General features: G+C 32.0%; 2 protein-coding genes across 2 annotated transcripts in view; both read left to right on the top strand.

Moving 5' to 3' along the window:
* LOC126889941 (ATP-dependent translocase ABCB1-like) overlaps window positions 1-20,502 on the top strand; it is a 341,038-nt gene that overhangs the window by 38,252 nt on the left and 282,284 nt on the right. The gene's annotated exons all lie outside the window — the stretch shown is intronic.
* The window catches only part of LOC126890148 (ATP-dependent translocase ABCB1-like), a 124,605-nt gene that overhangs the window by 9,176 nt on the left and 94,927 nt on the right, over window positions 1-20,502 (top strand). Inside the window, exons 3-7 of the mRNA XM_050658998.1 lie at window positions 7,548-7,648; window positions 8,006-8,177; window positions 11,855-12,169; window positions 12,758-12,982; window positions 18,016-18,141. Coding sequence (XP_050514955.1) covers window positions 7,548-7,648; window positions 8,006-8,177; window positions 11,855-12,169; window positions 12,758-12,982; window positions 18,016-18,141 — 939 coding nt within the window. The remainder of the gene's footprint in view (window positions 1-7,547; window positions 7,649-8,005; window positions 8,178-11,854; window positions 12,170-12,757; window positions 12,983-18,015; window positions 18,142-20,502) is intronic.

Here is a 20,502-nt window from a genome sequence, read left to right as displayed (position 1 = left end):
ATCACTATATATGGATTTTGGGCTGCTGAATCCGAATATGAGGTTTGAGGACAGAATTTCTTGCCAGAACATTGAAAAAATCGCGAAAAAAGCGAAAAATTTCAGCTTTTTTCTGCTTTTTTGCTCAAATCTCGAAAACTATTAACTTTCAGTAAATGGTCTGTTAACAGAAATTAAAGTACTTACAATTATCTACAAATATTACTGTTTACTTTTTTTTTCAGACGAACCGTTTGGTCTAAAGTACAAGTTGAAAATTGCCCATTTTTAACGGTCTCGGCAAAACCCACTTTTTACATTCCAAAACTTTATTTTTTATTAAAATGCTGTCATTCGATAAATTTCTCCTAGTTTTCTGTACAAATAATAAATGTTAGTTCATAGGTATGGTATGTCAGGTATGTAAGATCAGGCACAGATGGAGTCACAGTTTCAGCTGGTGTGAATATTTCCTTCGGATCTGTTATCTTGATTTCTGATAAACCTTGAGGTTTTGTCCTTTTAAAATGAATTAGTTGAACAGCTCCCTGACTTCCATAAATCTCAGGCGGGGTTTTTTTTTATCCGAGGAATGGATTCCTTAGGAGCTACTGCATGTTTTGGTGCAATACAAGAAATGCCACATATGACGTGAAAAGTGTTGGTATTCGTCGATTGTATGTACGTTAAAATCAGCGTTATCGTACACCTGCTGTGTAAAGCATGGCAGGACAATTTTCTGCGGATCGCCTGCGAATGCTGGCACTTCAGGTGAACAGTTTCTGTATAGCATGAACAAAACCACAAAGAGGAAACTACATCAACCTATTTTCTTGAGCCGTACTTTTTGTAGAGAAAACGGCCAACCCTGAAAGGAATGGTGAGACCAACTATCTGGGCCTTACTGCTGCTACAAGACTTTGAGCAAGCGCGTTGCTTATCTGAAAGTGTCAGCAATAGCAGGCGATCCGCAGAAAATTGACCAGCCTTGCTTTACACAACAGGTGTACGAAAACGCTGATTTTAACCCTTTCTATGCCAGGCCTTAATTTGCATGTTGGTCCTTCAATCCCAAAGGTTTTTTCATGCTTAGAGTCCCATTGCCTTCTATATACGTTGCATATAAATAAACAAATAAATTAGGGGAGTGCAATTAGAACGAAAACATGCATTGTTTCGGAAAAATTTAAACAAGTTTATATTTGTCTAAACCTTTTTTTGTTAGTTTATATACATGTTAAAGTAAAAAGTTCTACTCGCAGATCTGGTCGCTAATTGTTTATTAATTGTTTAAACAATAACAATTGTTTTGTATAAATAATTTTAAAAATATAGTTAAATCCATCATTTTGCTTTGATCAAATATATTTCTATTTTGTTTTTGATTATGCTGAATTTGAAAATTCTTATACAGAAGCTCTTATGCAGTATGTCTGTGTAGCTAGGAACCACATGGAAAACTTATTTATTATCAATTTTACGAAAAAAGTTATTCCTCATAAAATGCTCTGGATAGTCAAATATCTAAGATTCAACCATCATATATCAAATTTTATCAATTTTATACGAGTTATGTCAAAAATATGAATTTCGTTAAAGAGTAAAGTACCTTTATATTCCAGAATATCAGAAAATGCTATCATGAAAAATTGTTTGAAATTAAAAACTATGTTTAAATATATAATTACATCATTCTAATCGAAAAAAAATTTCAATTTTTTCTCAAATTACGGATACTCATCATCATTTTATTACAATTATGATAATTATTTTATTATCACTTTTACGAAAAAAAGTTATTCTTCATAAAATGCTCTCCCTGTTCTAAAATCTAAGATACAACCATCAGATATCAAACTTTTTTAATTTTATACGAAGTATGTAAAAAAATACAAGTATGTAAATTTGATATTTGATTATTGCATATTAGATTATATACGATGCAGAGTATTTTATAAAGAATACCATTTTTTCGTAAAACTGATAATAAAAAAGTTATAATAGAATAGGTTCCAAGTTACGCAGACATACTGTATAAGAGCTAAAAAAATTTTTTTTGCTGAAAATTTATTATTGTTCAAGCTTATTATTAAATGTATTTTAGGTAAGTTTTACAGAAAAACGTTTTGATCACTTTGTATAAACATTTTTTTAGATAGTAATTTTCGGTTTTTGTATTACATTTTTGTTATCTTTCTTAATTTTCTAAAAAAGAAATAGTCTACTGCATTTCTAAAGTACAATAATTTAGTGTATTTTAAATATTACATCCTAAGCTTTAAAAATGCACTTATAAAACTGTAATAGATCTATGCAAACTTGAGTAATACCGTCTTAAATTGATTAATTATTTATATGGGAAATAAGCCACAATTAAAATGAAAAAAATAATTTTATTAACAACAAACACATTGAGATCTATTCTATCTAAAACTAAACCTAACAATGATCAAGAAAGAACAAAAAATTGCATTTATAAAATACCTTGTGAATGCGAACAATTTTATTTAGGTGAGACATCAAGACCATTAGACGTTAGAATAAGTGAACATCAATCTTATATTAAAAATAGAGAATTTGAGAGATCTCAAATATGTCAACACGCATGGGATAATGAACATAGAGTTCAGTGGAGAGATTCAAGTATAGTCCTGAAAGAATCAGATAGTAAAAAGAGAAAAATCAAAGAAGCGGCTCTAATTATGCTAAATGAAACCAATTGTGTCGCAAATTCCTCGGTAGAATGCAGTAGGATGTGGTTACCCATACTGAAAGAGGAAGTCAATAGAAAGAAAATACCAAGATTAGTAAGTCAATAATATCGAGCTAGTACATATTTTATATTTTAGTATTACTTATATATCTAGTATTATTAATAATATTTATAATTTAAACATGTTACAAGTCAGAATTTGGTATTATTTTTTGAGAGTAAATTAATGTAAGACCAAATACTTACGATGTCGGGATAGTATCACAAGGTTTTTCCTGGTTTTCCCTTGTGATTTACTATGAAGTCTCTAACGCGAGAATTTTACTGTCGTTGCATTTGGTTGTCTTTTTAAAGACATATCACATGCTATAATTTTTTATGACGGATATTCTTGAGTTGGGGTTAATTTCATGTAATCGAATGAACTATCTTTCAGTAAGTCGTCCCAGGAACGCAACTCATAAATATTGGCAATATCATTTTAAAGTCTTCTACTTTAAAATGTATAATATATGTCTGAATTGCCAATATAAATGAGTGAGATTAAATAAATTATTAGAAGAATTTTTTTTTGCTTAGCAACAACACTTTAGTTTATTTTAGTAATATTTTGTATTTTGACAACGGCACCCGATTTGGGCGTCGAAACGTTAATAAAATTATTTTTTTCATTTTAATTGTGGCTTATTTCCCATATAAATAATTAATCATAAAAATGCCACAAGGAAATAGCTTCAGAACAACCGTCTTAAATTGGTGGTAATTCTGTAAAACTACGAAGATTTCAAAAATTACATTATTTGAGACGTCATATCATTTGACTTAAATTTTGGAGATTTTTTTGAATGAAACATCATTTAGTAAGATGCTTGAAATTTAGTAAGATCGCTTGTAATTTGTGCAAAATTGAGGGTTTTATAAGAAAAATTGTATTAGTTACACATTTTTAAATCATTTTTAAACAAAATTCATGTAAGGCTCATTCCCCCCCCCCCCCCCCCCCCACCGTACTTATTCCCATACATTTTATTTCTTTAACCATAAGATAGCTTAATTATTCTTTTTTCATGTTCAATTTGTAAAATTTCATTTTATCCATTAGTTAAAGAATTACATTAAAATAACTCAACCGTGCACTTCGCCGTACGCTAGTTTACAATGCGCCAATGTTTGTGAGGAGGGTGACTTTAGCGTTATAAATAAAAAATCCTAGAAGATACAGATTTAATTTTAGAAAATTCTTTATAGAAAGTTTTTTTTTTTGTAAAATTTTCTGAATTTTTCAATGGTCAAGTCAGTTTTTTTCTAAAATTTATATTTTCCGAGTTATTTAAAAAAAAACATCTAATTTCGCAGTTCATTTGTTTAATAAAAAATGAAGCACCCACTTCTCGAGTAGAACTTTTTGATGTGTTGTTTATTAAACATTTCTTAATGAAATTACAAAAAGTTTTATCTTGTTTGATTTTTTCCGAACTGAAAATCTATAAATATGCACTCCCCTAAATGACCAAAACATGTTTTTTAATGAGTTTTTTTAACCAACTTCTTTTCAAAAGTACTCATCAGAGAGCAAAACCAACTTGAAAAAATGTAACTAACTTAAAAAAAAATATGTAATCTAAATTAACGTTAAAAGTTTTCTTTTGTGGTACTCCTCAAAACATGACACTACGCAAAGGCCGACTCCGCATCTTGCACACATGTATCTCGATTCGCTTCTTTTTTTTCTGGTCTTTTCTGTGGCTACAAACGCTTCACCTTCTAGCAGCTACCTATAAGCGTTGCCACCAGTGCTACAATATAGCATATATCTAAAATGTGTGAACAAATATATACAATGGGTCCGCATGACATGTCTTAGGTGCAAACATTTTGAGGCTTTGGGAACAATAATCTAACATTTTCGGACATATTTCTACGGCATTGGGACACCAATGAGTCTAAAATTTTATAAGTAACGCATATTTTTGGCTTTAGTAAATTGAGACCATAACACCTTAAACGTATATATACGGCGGCTGGGAATACAGACCCACTTTTTCAAAAACATATATATGCAGCGTTGGGACCGAAAGGGTTAACGTACATAAAATCGACGGATACCACACTTTTTACGTCATGGGTGGCATTTCTTGTATTGCACAAAACATGCAATAACTCCTAACCAATCCATTCCTCGGAGATTTCCAACCTTGTGCCACTCCTATCGGAGATTTCCAATCTCCGATAGGAGTGGCACAAGAAGAAGAAGAATCCATTCCTCGGCTAAAAACTAAACCCGCACCTGAGGTTTATGGAAATCAGAGAGCGGTTCAACTAATGCATTTTGAAAGGACAAAACCTCAAGGTTTATCAGAAATCAGGATCCGAAGGGAATGTTCACACCAACTCAAACTGTGACTCCATCTGTGCCTGACCTTCTGTGGCTCTAAGAGAAAAGCAGAGACATTCTCGGTATTTTAGGATGAAATGGATTCATGGAAGCTGTGAGAAGAGACGTACCATATAGTCCAGGAACCGAAGCTTTTCACCTCGCAATTTTTACAGAATGGATCGATTTGCTTTAAAATTTGAGAATAAGTAGTGGATAGTCCAAGGATTAAAATCTCTATAATGCCGAAAGGCGCTTTTACCATGGGAGTGGCTGCCACCCCATCCCGTTGGTGGAAATATTTTATTATATTTTGACCGCAAAAGTTGATGAAAACATTCATTCTAAACAAAAAATTTTCTATACATTTTTTTGATAAAGTGAATAGTTTTCGATTTATTCGCTATTGAAAGTGTTAGTTTTATATCGAAAAAATAAGTGTTTTTCAATAATATACTAATTTACGATTCACTCAATTTATGCCGTAGAAAAAATTTTTGTAAACCAAGTTCTTGGGAATTAAATAACCTACAATTTCATATTTAAACATTTTTTCGTATCTCTGATGCTTATCTTTCTATTCCGAAGAAATCGACATTTTTACCAAACTACAAAAATTCGTTATTCGCTTTTAACTCCAGTTTGTTAAAAACTAATCTTTCTAAGCCAGTCAAACTTCTAGAATCTATTAATAATACATAAATAAAGAAGAATTAATAAGGCTAATGACTAAAAACACCCCTAACTTACATTATTATGCTTCCAATTGGATTTCTCCTTTTTTTTCAAAAAAATATATTGATTTTTTAGCCGTAACTTTTCTATTTTTTATCTTAGAAAATTTGGTAAAAAAGAATTTTGTAGGTTTTTATAAGTTCTATAAGCCTATTGATATTAAATATTTTTAGAATCCTCAGTCGCAAAAAGAGGTGACTTTGAAAGGGTTGGTAAAGGTGGTTTTTGCATGTCATTACAAGTTTTAATTATCAATAACTCACTCAATTTTTGCCGTAGTAAAAATTTTGGCAAACCAGTTTCTTGGGAATTAAATAAGCTAAAATTTTATATTGAAACATTTTTTTTGTATCTCTGATGCTAATCTTTCTATGCTGAAGAAAATCCATTTTTTTTTCCAAACTACAAAAATTCGTTATTCGCTTAGAACTCCATTTTTTTAAACTGATCATTCTAAGCCGGTCAAACTTCTAGAACCTATTAATAATATACAAATAAACAAGACAAAATAAGGTTAATGACTAATTTTAATTAGAGTGGTGATTAGGAGGTTGCTTCGGATCACTTGTTCGCTGAAAAAAAGTAGGGACTAACATTCTTTTCAATATACGTCACTTAATTTTTGAGCTAGATACTTTGTTTTTATTTCTGGCGATAGATATTTTTAAATACTTTAAATTAGTTTAAACAAAGTATCCTCGAAAAATGCATAGTTTTCCCGTCTTTTGACTTTGAAACTACAGTATTTAGCATTTGACGAAGAAGAGCATTTAATAGCGTATAGCTCGATTGCTATTGGTCTTAAAAAAATTAAAAGGAACAGTTTTGTTTATTTTTTCAAAAGGTACATTTTTGTTAAGTAAAGTTGTTTTGATAAAACGAAAACTGTTGGAGTTATTAGCCAAACACTTATTATCAACATGGATTTTTTCGAAATAAAACTAACACTTTCTATAGCGAATAAATCGAAAACTATTAATTTTATGAAAAAAATGTATAGAACGTTTTTTGCTTAGAATGAATGTTTTTACTAACTTTTGTGGTCAAAATATAATAAAAAATTTCCACCCACGAGATGGGGTGGCAACCACCCCCATGGTAAAAGCGCCTTTCGGCATCATATAGATTTTGATCCTTGGACTATCCACTACTTGACAATTTTCAACTTGCAGTATAGACCGAAGGGTTCGTCTGAAAAAAAAAAATAAATAGTGATATTTGTAGATAATTTTAAGTACTTTAATTTCTGTTAACAGACCATTTACTAAAAGTTAATAGTTTTCGAGATTTGAGCAAAAAAGCGGAAAAGAGCTGAAATTTTTCGATTTTCTCGCGATTTTTTCAATGTTCCGGCAAGAATTTTGTCCGCAAACCTCATATTCGGATTCAGCAGCCCAAAATCCATATATAATGAAAGAAATCAGAACTACCCCAAAACTCTCCCACTAGGGAGCTCGTAGAGTATATGTTATGTATACGGTACTATATTATTAATTAAATTTTAAAAATTGATTTACGCGGTTATTATCTTAAAAAAAGGTAGTCTGTCAGACGGCATGTCTTAGTTCGTGTGCTAAACTGAGATCTCTCCAGTTAAAGGTTAAGGGTTAAGGGTTAAGGGAAAGATAAATTGTAATTTATTGAAGATTTATAAATGTTTAATTTTCAAATTGTTATAATAAATGATTACTTATACATATTTATGTATTTATCATTTATACATATATGTACCTATGTTTTTCTTAGATTTTCAAAATAAGGTCTGCATATTTAAAATCTATTTTAAATCAAGATGTAAGCTGGTACGATGTCAATCAGACTGGAGAGTTTGCCAGCAGAATGTCAGAGTAAGTTTGGTTTTATTATTATTTCTATTCAACTACTAATTTTATTATAAGATTATAATAAAATTTATTCGAATTTGAGATATTGCCTGTTTAAGATCTTTATGATCCATTTAAGCTGTTTCTGTGATCTGATGTATTCATTTTATGCCATAACTTCACTTAATGCTAATTTATTTAACGAATGGACGGGGACGGCATGTGCCATAGAACAATAGACGGCGCACGTCCCCGTTGTTACCCCGTTCCGTTGTACTATAAACTAGCCAATTATTTTTAAACTTGATAAGGTTTTAAATATTTAGTTTATAAAACAAGTTCCTTCTGTTAATTTCCTGTACTAACTATTAACTTTTTTAGTGATTTGCACAAATTTGAAGATGGTATAGGAGAAAAAGTGCCGATATTCTGGAGTTTTCAAGTTGTTTTTTTAACTTCAATTATCATAGCTCTTGTGAAAGGATGGGAACTTGCTTTAATATGTTTAACATCTCTACCCGCAACTTTGATAATAGTCCGCACTGTAGGAATCGTAAGTACAACTAAGAATATAATATGATTGGCTTCTACGCAGTAGAGACTAGTAAGTGGAAGTTTAAATTTTTCACTTCACTACCTGTCTATTCATCAAAGTAAAAAATCCAACGAATTCTTGGTGCCTATACTCAGATAGGTATAAACTAATATAAAATGAAAATGAGAGACATCTTATACTTCAATTCGTTCAGAGAGAACCAGGACCGTAAGTACGAAGTTAAGGGCCCCCTACCGGGGGGTCTGTGGGTCTTCTGTTGGGGCCCCTCCTGGGGGGTTTACCCCCAGCGAAAGGGGCGTCGGGAAAAATGTTTGATATTTAACCCCTTGAAAACGCATTTTCATGCATTCCATGACTGAAGTTTCTAAAGAGATACCCATAGAAACTAATGTTACAAATTTTTTAGAAAATGTTCTTACATCTGTTGGCAAATCTGAAACAAAAATGTTATTTGGAATGGGCGATTAAATACTCCCCTGAGGCATTCCTTCCTAGAGTTGTTGTATCCTGGACATATCTTTACGAATGGTATCGGGGTCCCCAGCTTAGCCCGGGCCCCTCTTCCAATGGCATTTTACGTTTTATTACGCCGAAATAATTAATTTCCTAAGGAATAATTTAAATTTTTATAAATGATGAAAGGGTTGCCAATGCGAGTCCATTATACAATTGGATATGGTAATTGAGTCAATACTCGCAATCTTTAGTTTGTATTTTTATTAGTTGTTACATAATCGTGGGGCAACCGGTTTCGAGTCTTACAATATATGACTCATCATCAGGCCCAGTACAAAAAAGTCTTCTCAATACAAACTACAAGATAACAGCCATTGAAACTGTTCCACAGCTAAAGATGTACATGCAGTCACCAGCTCCCATAAGGATAGTTGATCGATCAAACAACCTTTAGTCTCTTATATTGTAAGTTGTGTTCAATGTGGAACTTGGAAAAGAAAAATTCTTATGTTCCCAAAGACGTGTGTTTTATACCCTTCACAGTTGTTTTTTGTCAGGCTTAGCCGTTGTTTTTATATGTTTTATGTTTAGTAAATGTAAAAATATTTAATAATTTAATATTGGGACAACACTCACAAAAATTCCACATACACAAATTTTAAAAAAGTTTTTTGGTTGCCAAGACTTTTTATTTTATAAAATAAAACATAACATAATATAAAATAAAAAGTCTTGGCAACCAAAAAACTTTTTTAAAATTTGTGTATGTGGAATTTTTGTGAGTGTTGTCCCAATATTAAATTATTAAATATTTTTACATTTACTAAACATAAAACATATAAAAACAACGGCTAAGCCTGACAAAAAACAACTGTGAAGGGTATAAAACACACGTCTTTGGGAACATAAGAATTTTTCTTTTCCAAGTTCCACATTGAACAGAACTTACAATATAAGAGACTAAAGGTTGTTTGATCGATCAACTATCCTTATGGGAGCTGGTGACTGCATGTACATCTTTAGCTGTGGAACAGTTTCAATGGCTGTTATCTTGTAGTTTGTATTGAGAAGACTTTTTTGTACTGGGCCTGATGATGAGTCATATATTGTAAGACTCGAAACCGGTTGCCCCACGATTATGTAACAACTAATAAAAATACAAACTAAAGATTGCGAGTATTGACTCAATTACCATATCCAATTGTTAAATTTTTATGTTAAGGTCTCGGGGACCCAGCTTAGCTCAAGCCTCAGGGGCCCCTGTTCTATTCCAATTTCATTTTAGTCGAAAAGACTAATTTCCCCAGTGAAAAATTAAAACTTTATGTTGAGGTCCAGGGTGTCCTTTATTTAGGTCTTTTTAAAATTGTGTCATTTGAAAATATTTCGTTTTTCGTTGGAATCGGCATTTAAAATACATATTTTTATTTTCCTCTTTAAAATCTATGCACGGGTCAGGGGGCCCCGGGGCACTGCCCCGGTTGTCCCAATGGTAGTTACGGCCCTGGAAAGAACCCCATCAGCCACTTACGTACATTTTACCCTAATTAGGGCTCATCGGAGGGGTATAGTGCAAGTATAGGGGTATAGGGGGCAGTGAAGTGCAAATTTTAGACTTCTCATAGTCTTCTTTAACTCATCTTTCTCTTGCTTTGTAAATATTAGGCCACCTTTACACGGTCACTATTATTGAGGCAATATTGATATTGGTCAATATTGATCATGTAAGGAATACATTGAAACAATAATATCATTAAAAAATATTGCAACAGTAATATTACATCAATAATATTGACTGTGTAAAGGTGGCTTTAGAAAGCACGAATTCAGGAGTTAGAATACCTGAATCTGGTACAATGTAAATGCTTATTTCTCCGGAAATAAAACTTCCAACGTTTTTAAGCAGATGTCGCTACAGTGTCCATATCGATTTATTTATTTTAATTCGGCATTGGACGACATACCATGGCTAAAAACCGTCAAATGGGGTCGAGAATTGTATGCCCGCTTTAATTTAAAAAGGTTTGACACCCACAGCTCGAAGAGGTAATAAATGAAGAGGCCCGAATGCGCTGTTGCCAAATCTACGGAATGAAATTAAATTTTGTTCGTTTGAAATTACAAACAAAATACATAGTTTAAAACTGAGTATTATTTAATGAACATTTGTTATCGTAAATTTATTTAGGACAATAATTACCAAGACATGATTAATAGACGATTCGCAGAAGCAAACAGATCAGACGCATATTAATTACACTGGTGAAGGACTTATTAATCCGGTACCGTTACAATGGAATTTAAATCAGTTCATCGTAAAGCTGCATTATCCTTTTCTGAAACTCAAAAAATTCACGGCGGTGTAGCAATATTTACCAAAAAATGGCAATTTTCATACAATAGCTTTAGAAGCTTTCAATTTAGAGCAAACGAGTGAATTTTGTGCGATCGAGATTTCTAAGTACTTTCAAAAGTAATCACTAGACCTCGGTTTTTTCAGCACGCTTATTCTCAATTATAGGTGCTATCTTTATATTATACTGAAAAAGTAATTAATATATTTATTAATAAAGGATAACGTAAACATCATCAAGCACTTTTAGGGGTCCGTTTATGGAGGAGAGCAGCCACAGACAAACAAGGGTGGAGGCCAAGGCTCAATTTAGGCTGTAGTGCCGTAGAAGAAGAAGAAGTAAACATCAATACGGCTGTTTGCCATATTTCGAGTGACACAGTACAGGGTTAATCTGACGCGACGTCTTAAAAAAGTGTCTCAATGAGAAACTTATCGAGTAAATCAAAATTTCATGTCCAGTAACTACCAATTTTGACATTTTCTTATCTGCAGCTAAGATATAGCTAAAATTTAATTTCATTCCGTAGATTTGGCAACAGCGCATCCACGCCTCTTCATGTATTACTTCTTCGAGCTGTGGGTATCGAACTTTTTTGAATTAAAGGAGGGCTATAAAATTTTCGACACAATTTGACGTACTTTAGCCCAGACTATTTTTTATTTCGTTCAGGGGTAACCATATGTACCCTACGATGATTCCTAATGAGGGTGAAAGGTATGTAAAGGGTTGATGGTCCTCTTTGAATAAATAGAAATACGTATAAAATGTCTCCCATTTTCATTACAATATTAAAAAATGTATTTTTATGTAGGAAAATAATATGGACGATTTTAAACTGATTCAAAAATTTTGATGTTATAGCTAACCACAAAATTAGCAAAAAATCAAATGGAAGCTTATGCCGCAGCTGGCTCAATAGCAGAAGAAGCATTATCATTAATCAGGACAGTGACAGCTTTTGGAGGTCAAAAGAAAGAAGTAGAGAGATATAACAAAAATTTAGTTTTAGCCAAGAAAAATAATATAAGAAGATCGATGCTTTCAGCGTTAGGTTTTGGTCTATTATGGTTGATGATTTATTCCAGTTATGCTCTGGCCTTTTGGTATGGGGTTAAATTAGTTTTGAGGGACAGAGCAGTTACGAATCCAATATATACTCCTAGTAATATGGTAACTGTAAGTATTCAAGAAATTTTCCGAAGTTTTTAGAATTTTCCGTGAATTTTTTCGCACTTTGGTATATATTTTTCCAATTACATACTAGTATTTTCCGCTTTTTTGTATTTGTCAAATATTTATTTCGTATTATCCGTAATTTCCAGGTATTTTTCGTATTATTCGTATTTTCGAATTTTCCGATGATTTTTTCACATTTTTCGTACTTATTCTCATGTATTTTTCGAATTATTCGTATCCTCCGTACTTATATTTTTCATATATTTTGCATTTTCCGGGTATTTTTTTTTGGATAATTTCCAAATTTTTGGTATTTTCCGCGTTATTTTCGTGTTTTTCGTATTTTTCGTGTATTTTTCAAATTTTTCATATTCACGGTATACTTTTCATATCAATCGCCTTTTTCGAATTTTCCGAAAGTTTTTTCGCATGTTTCGTATTTTTTGGGCATTTTTGTTTTTGTTTCTTATTTCTCGTATATTTTCCGTATTTTTCGTATTTTCGGATGTTTTTAGAGATTTTCGAATTTTCCACGTATCCGGGTACACCCTGTACGAAATGTTTTATAGTCTCTTCATGTTTTTGTAGGTTTTCTTTAGCGTTATGTCCGGAGCTAGTAATTTCGGTGGAGCATCACCTTATATAGAGGCATTTGGAATCTCAAAAGCTGCTGCTTCAAAAATTTTTAGTGTAATCGATCATAAACCTACAATTAATTTATCAAAAGAAAATGGAAAAACACTAGATGTACTCAAAGGAAATATAAGCTTTAAAGACGTGAATTTTAGTTATCCATCTAGAAAAAATATACCAGTAAGTATTTTGATTTTTTTAACACTTTAACGACTGAGGCATTTTTGCTTACCTTTACCCCCGGACCGACTGTTCTTTAGTTAATAGTAATAGCATATTATGTGTGTCCAGATTATGTGTGTCCAGATATGGCAATATAGCCTTATGCTTAGACAATTAAATTATTAGTTGACTAGTACAGGCATCTAAGGTACATTTCCTTATCAAATTTCTTTGTAAGTTTTCAATTTTCTTTGTAAAAATGTAGAAAATATTCATATTTTTAATGTCATCTATCAAACGTCAACACAGGACAGATTTGAATATCCAACTTTGTCAGACAGCTATCTCTCCTAGGCCAAGATGGTTGTGTGATACACCCACGCCACGCCATGAAAAAATTTTAATGTGTTTTTAATGTTTGTGTTAAACTTGAAATTCAAAAAAATAAATGCTTAAAATTATGCCTAGGTTATTTAAAATCCACTCCAGTCCAAATAATGGAAAATGAAGCAGTGGAACCTCCATTGCATTTACGCCGCCAATTTCTCAGTGATAAATTTACAACTCGAATTCTGTCCAAAAAATGTAAATACCTTCAAGATCTACATGAGCTATCAGTTTTAGACCTCACTCATAGGTACTGGAGAACTAAAAAATCTATACCTTTGGTAGAAAGTTATCTAAGTACGGTAAAGTACAGTGAAGTTATCTATAAAAGCCAAATTCCGCCTTACTACAGTGCAATGACAAAAACATTATTTTCTAACAAGGTTAAAACATGTTATTTAAGCTCACATTTACCGCCAAATATGTTTGATATACTTATTAGAGAAAAATGGTCAAATTTTCAGTACATATTTACCGATGGGTCAAAAGACGCAAATGGAACGGGCTGTGCAGTATTCCACGAAAATACAAATTACCATCATCAATATAGCCTACCTATTGAATGCTCAATATACACAGCAGAAATGATAGCAGTAATGTTTGCTGTTCAGTATGTACTACTGAATCCAACTAGCAATTATGTTATATTTACTGACAGTAAAAGCGTGGTGGACAGATTAAGTAACATTCAAACAGTCAAACACATAAACCACATTGAATTGAATATACTTAAAACTCTGTTTGAAATTACACAATTAGGAGTAAATGTAACAATTGCTTGGATTAAGGGTCATTCGGGAATAAAAGGCAATGAAATAGTTGACAATTTTGCTAAATCAGCTTATGTAATCGGAGAAAAAATAAACAAAAATTTAATTCCAGCTTCAGATATTGATACTTTTAGCAGACAAAAACTTAAAAATAATTGGCAATTGCATTACAGAGAATGTAATACTGGCTCAAATTTTGCTCATTGTAACCCTAGGATATTCTCAAAAAGATGGTTTTATACAGAATATAACAGACATTAAGACCATTAATCGGCTGAGAGCCAATCATGCTCTTACGCCATATTACATGCATAGAATCGGCTTGTCAGATACTCCCAATTGTACTTGTGGCAAAATCGGAGATCTAACACATGTCATATTAGAATGTCATTTAAACATAAATAACATAAACGACCTTTATAAAGAATTAAAAGATTTAAAATGTTTTTTCCCAATAAACCTTAATACTTTAATATTTACAAATGATATGGAAATTCTTCATCTCATTTATAAACATGTTAAATTATGTAAATACAAGTTGTAAACTTAATATAATAGGCATAATTTGGTAATGTGGTTTGAAAAAATTAAAAAAAAAATATATATATATAAAAAAAAACACATAATAAAATAATAACAAAAAAAATAATAAATAAAAAAAAAAGAAAAAAAAATAGAAACAAACATAAAAAAAATAGAAACAAACATAAATAAAAAAAGAAAAAAAAAATAGAAACAAACATAAAAAAGAAGTGTTTCGCACAAATTAAAATATATTTTATATTTAAAAAACAGTAAAATAATTTAAAAAAAAAACAAAATAAAAAAAGCTACACAATGTACCAATGTATCTATAAAAATAATATTGTAGAATGTACTTATGTTTATAAGAAATTTATGACTATGAATCTGCAATCAATCACAAACAAGTCTGGCTAATTGGCTCCCAAAGCCATTTTTCAAAAAAAAAAAAAAATGTTTGTGTGGCCGGCTTTTTCTGTTTTTTCTGTTTGGTGGTTGTACGGAGGACAAAATAATTAAATAGCATACATGATTATACATTTAGTCCGTTCTTTAACGGTGTAATATTGCAAAACCTCTAGATTTTAAAGAACCGCTTGGATTGACATGAAATTTGGTATACAAATAGCTAACAAGTCAAAGAAAAAAAGTGATATTGTGCCGATATGTGCTTTTGCCCTGGGGGTGGTTTTCACCCCCTCTTGGGGGTGAAAAAATATTCGTCCAAAGTAAGTCAGGAAATGGATAAACTGGCTAATTTTAAGTAACTTTTGTTCTATAGAGTTTTTTCACCAAGTCAATACTTTTCGAGTTATTTGGCAGTGAATATGTTCATTTTTTCAACAAAATAACCACGCTTTCAGACGGTTTTCCGCAAATAACTCAAATAGTAAGTATTTTCTCAAAAAAACATTCTTAGCAAAAATATAGCCTGTAAAAAAATTAAAAAATGGTGTACAGTAGAACCCGATTATCCGTGCTCGTCGGTACCGAAGGGTGGCACTGATAATTGAAAAGCACGGATAATCCGAACATGTATTTCTTATGTATAATACATATGTACGTATACACGTACATATGTACCCACCATAAAAAATAACAGAAAAAAATAAATCTTTCATTCTGAGTCTCTCTTTCGTCATATAGAGTTTCCGTCAAGTGATTTACGATGACGCTATTTTGATAAAACCTCAAAAACGCAACTTGAGTAATAGAAAATCATAGCAAGGATAATCCGCAGCACGGATAATCCGCACCCGAATAATCTGGGTTCTACTGTATATAACACGTCTCTATACCTAGAAGAAGCAGAGTTATAGCTAATGAAAAATAGGTTTATATTCGTCAAATTCCAAATGGAATACTTTAACGTGAAATAACCAAAAATGAAGCACATTTCGGGGAAAACTCATTACAACTTATTTAAAGTGTTTAAAAAAAGCTTCATTTTTGTTTTATAAAAAAAATTTCTAGCATCAAAAGTAAAAAAGTTTAACTCAAAATAAACTTAATGAACTTAATCGTTACGCCTTCACAAGTTTCTTGACTCGTGTATGTATTGTTTATATGATCTGTAAGTTTCATCGGTTCAAAGTCCTTATTATTGAAAGGGCTGTAGTTAAAAGGGGTTGAACGAGTCACTGATCACGAATGTATGCAAATTTAGAAACACCAAATCTTAATCAATTTTTTTCTAATAGAAAAACAAAAAAATACATGATATTTAGAAAACCAATGCTGACTTTTTTTGTTTTTAGAGATTTTTGGTATCTCTAACAATTTTTAAGTTATTTTGAAAAAGGCATATTTTTCAAAATTAAAATTTTTAAAAATTTTACTTTAAAACCAAATTTTTTCAAAAATAAGCACTTTGAATCGATGAAACTTACAGATCATATAAACACAACATAAGTAAAATAATTTGTGGAGCGGTAACGATTAATTTCATTTAAGTTGCTAATTAGGGGGTGGTCCTCTCGATTTTTTTTGCCACAACAAAAGGGACCAACTTTTTTTGAGCGTAACTTGCTTAAATTTAATGTTAGAAGCTTCTTACAAAAATAAAGCTTTTTTAAACATTTTAAAAAAGTTAAAATGGATTTTCCCCTAAAAGTGCTTAATTTTTGGATATTTCACGTCGAAATATTCTATTTGAAATTTGGTGAATATGAATCTATTTTTCATTGGCTATAACTCTGGTTCTACGAGATCCAGAGACCTAACGCGTACATTATTTTTTTACTTTTTTATAGGCTATATTTTTCCTCAGAACATTTTTTTTACAAAATACTTACTTTTTGAGTTATTTCCGAAAAACCGTCTAAAATGTGGTTATTTTGTTGAAAAATGAACATATTCACTCGCAAATAACTCGAAAAGTGTTGACTTGGCGAAAAAGCTCTATAGAACAAAAGTTACTTAAAATTAGTCAGTTTACCCATTTCCGGACTTATTTTGGACATATATTTTTTCACCCCCAAGAGGGAGTGAAAGTCACCCCCAGAGCAAAAGCACACATCGGCACAATATCACTTTTTTTCTTTGTCATGTAAGCTATACGTATGCCAAATTTTGTGTCAATCCAAGCGGTTCTTTAAAATTTAGAGCAAAAACCGTGAAAGATTGTACTAATTGTAATGCAGTTTAATATTATCAAGATGCTCACGCATATGCCTCAATAAGTGGTACTTTTTGACGTAAGTAAAAAAGAGTTTTGCACTTATTTTTCTTAGAATATTCTTTTTTATTGTAGCATTAGCTCCGATCATGACAATTTTGTCGAAAGCGCTTAGTTAAGGAAATAAAATACTTTTACACACTGGGTTATACAAATTTTTTTCACCTCCTTGATAAAATTTATTGGTTATTATTACTTTATTTATAATATGTCTGATTTCAATTTCCTCTGACATCTGTTCGTTAACACGTACTTTTGCTCGCTGCTTATAGTATAAATTTTATATGATCCTGAGGCCAATCTAGTATATCTCTTTTTATTTCAGGACACTCATTAGTTGTTCATATCGTAATTTATAGAAGGCTTTATTAGTTATATTAACTTTTCCTTGGGAGCTCCCATGATACCGAATTCAAATGTTATATTTTTATAATAAATTTTAAAAAATTAAACTGTTGAGGAAGATTGTACTCTTACCACGAAGTTGGGCATCAAATCTTTGTGTTCCCACTTTGTCTGCTCTCTGCATCTACGGCTATGATTTCGAAAGTTATTCCTAGATTTTACGAGCAATAATAGCCAACGTTCATAGTGGATAGGGCACCCGACGAAGAGGAAGAAAGTTCATTACAAATTGTTACGTACCCTGTATAACATGTGAATAAATATTTTTGTATTTGTATTTTACGTTATAGGTATTAAAAGGATTAAGTTTAAACATTAAATCTGGCGACACTGTGGCACTCGTAGGTAGTTCTGGCTGCGGAAAATCTACTGTTATGCAGCTAATCCAACGATTATATGACGCAGAGTCTGGAGAGGTACCGTAATTATTTTATTTTATTTTTATTACCTAGTATGTATTTGAAAACTTACTACTTAAGATTTAAGACACTTTCAGTGTAAATGGTATATGAATTTTATTAACAAATTTATTTAAAACTTATCCAAATTGGATTAGTAAAAACATCAAAGAACGAACGTTTTCGGTCGTATAAAACCATCGTCAGTGTACACTTAGAAATAAGTAAACCACTGTAAGGTACCAAATCATACAATTTTTTTTAATTTTCTTACAGCATAAAGATATATAATCCTAAGAAACACTTGAATGAATCTCAAGTATTTCTTAGGATTCACCTAAACTCACCTAAAGCAGCACGTGCAGTTTGGGCAAGGATGAATACATTTCCTTTTTGATTGTATTCAATTGATATCGACTAATTGTCTGTGGCTAGTATCAACTATGTAGCAAAGATTTAACATTAGCTCTTAAAGTACACCTAACAAAATGTTACGTATATAGTGTACTATACTATGGACTGGAATCATGGACGTTAAATGTAGAGACAATAAGACGACTTAACGCCTTTGAAATGTGGACGTATAGAAGAATTATGAGGGTTTCCTGGGTAGATAGAGTTACGAACAATGAAGTACTGAGAAGAATAGGTAAAGAGAAGGAAGTTGAACTTACAATTAAAGAAAGAAAACTACAATACCTCGGACATGTGATGCGGGGCGAGAAGTATGGCATCCTGCGACTCATAATGCAGGGAAAGATAGATGGCAGAAGAAGCATCGGCAGAAGACGAATTTCATGGCTGAAGAACCTGAGAGAATGGTTTGGATGCAGCTCAAAACAACTATTAAGAGCTACTGCCTCAAAAATTAAAATAGCTATGATGATTGCCAACCTCCGTAGCGGAGATGGCACCTGAAGAAGAAGAAGTATCAACTACGATGATTTAGACCAGTGGTTCTCAACCTGGGGGCGCGCCCCCCTGGGAGGCGTGAGAGAATTTCAGGGGAGGCGTGAGGGTACAAAGAAAAAAAAATTAAAATGAAAAAATATATATTTTGTTAAAAAACAAAATATTTTGTATTTCGTATTTTTATTTTGTTTAAAAATATTTCTTTATTTAAACGTGATTAAAATCGTTTTACTCAAACACACAACCTGTGTTAAACACGACAGTCTTGTGTATGGCAACATCGTAGGAGCGCAAAGTATATTTACCAACGCTGTATTGCACGCACTCCTGGTTCCAGTTCAGTGACTCCGTCTCACGCGTTAGTCTCAGTCGACAGCGTCTGTGTGCTGTTTGTAGCAATCAGTGTAATCGTTATTTAATAAAAGAGTGATTGTTTAATAGTGTTGTGTAACAGCTTGTGTAACGGCTAAGTCACTTCCAAAGAAAAGATTGTATTCAGACCCTTATATCAAGTATGTTTTCACCTTTATGGAGAAAAACGGCAGTCATGTACTTCAGTGTGTCAACTGCCATGCTGTTTTTAGTAATTATGCAATGCGCCCCGGACGTTTGGAACGGCATCTAATTACAAACCATTCTTCTTTAAAAGATAAAGGCCCAGAATAAAACGTATGAAACTTGACTCTACTTGTGAAAATTTTTGTGTTGAAAATGAGAAAGCTGTGGAAGCATCATACAAAATAGCACTTTTGATAGTTAAAGACAAGAAACCACATAATATTGGTGAGTCACTAATTAAACCTTGTTTACTTACTCCTTGTAGTACCGTACTTAGTGACGACAGTTGTAAGAAAGTAGAAAAAATTTCTCTCTCAAACGACACAGTAAAACATAGAATTGATGACATGGCTCTAGATTTGAAAAATCAACTATTGCAAAAATTAAAAGGTTCGCCGTTTTTTTCTTTGCAGTGTGAGGAAACAACTGATATTTCAAAGCATGCACAGTTATTGTTTTACTGTCGATTTATTGACAGAAAACGGTTCCTGGAGGAACTACTGTTTTCAACATCTCTTGAAACAACAACTAAAGCCATTGACATATTTTCTGCTCTTGAAGATTTTTTAGTAATCAATGAACTTCCATGGGAGAAAGTAATTGGTATATGTACTGATGGGGCCCAAGCCATGACAGGATGTCCATCTGGATTTATGGAATTGGCAAAAAAGAAGAACCCTAGGATAATTGGTTCTCACTGCATTATTCACAGATAAGCTTTAGCTAGTCAGACTTTACCTGAACCTCTCAACGCCACATTAAACTTAGCAATTAAAATAGTTAACCACACCAAATTCAGCGCATTAAACACTAGACTCTTTCAGGCACTATGTCAAGAACTGAATAGTGATCAGGAAACCCTCCTGTTTCACACAGAAGTCCGGTGGTTATCCAAAGGAAATATGCTTG

The sequence above is a fragment of the Diabrotica virgifera genome, chromosome 8, assembly GCF_917563875.1.
Source record: "Diabrotica virgifera virgifera chromosome 8, PGI_DIABVI_V3a".
Classification (NCBI taxonomy): domain Eukaryota; kingdom Metazoa; phylum Arthropoda; class Insecta; order Coleoptera; family Chrysomelidae; genus Diabrotica; species Diabrotica virgifera.
This window is presented reverse-complemented; position numbering and strand designations above follow the sequence as displayed.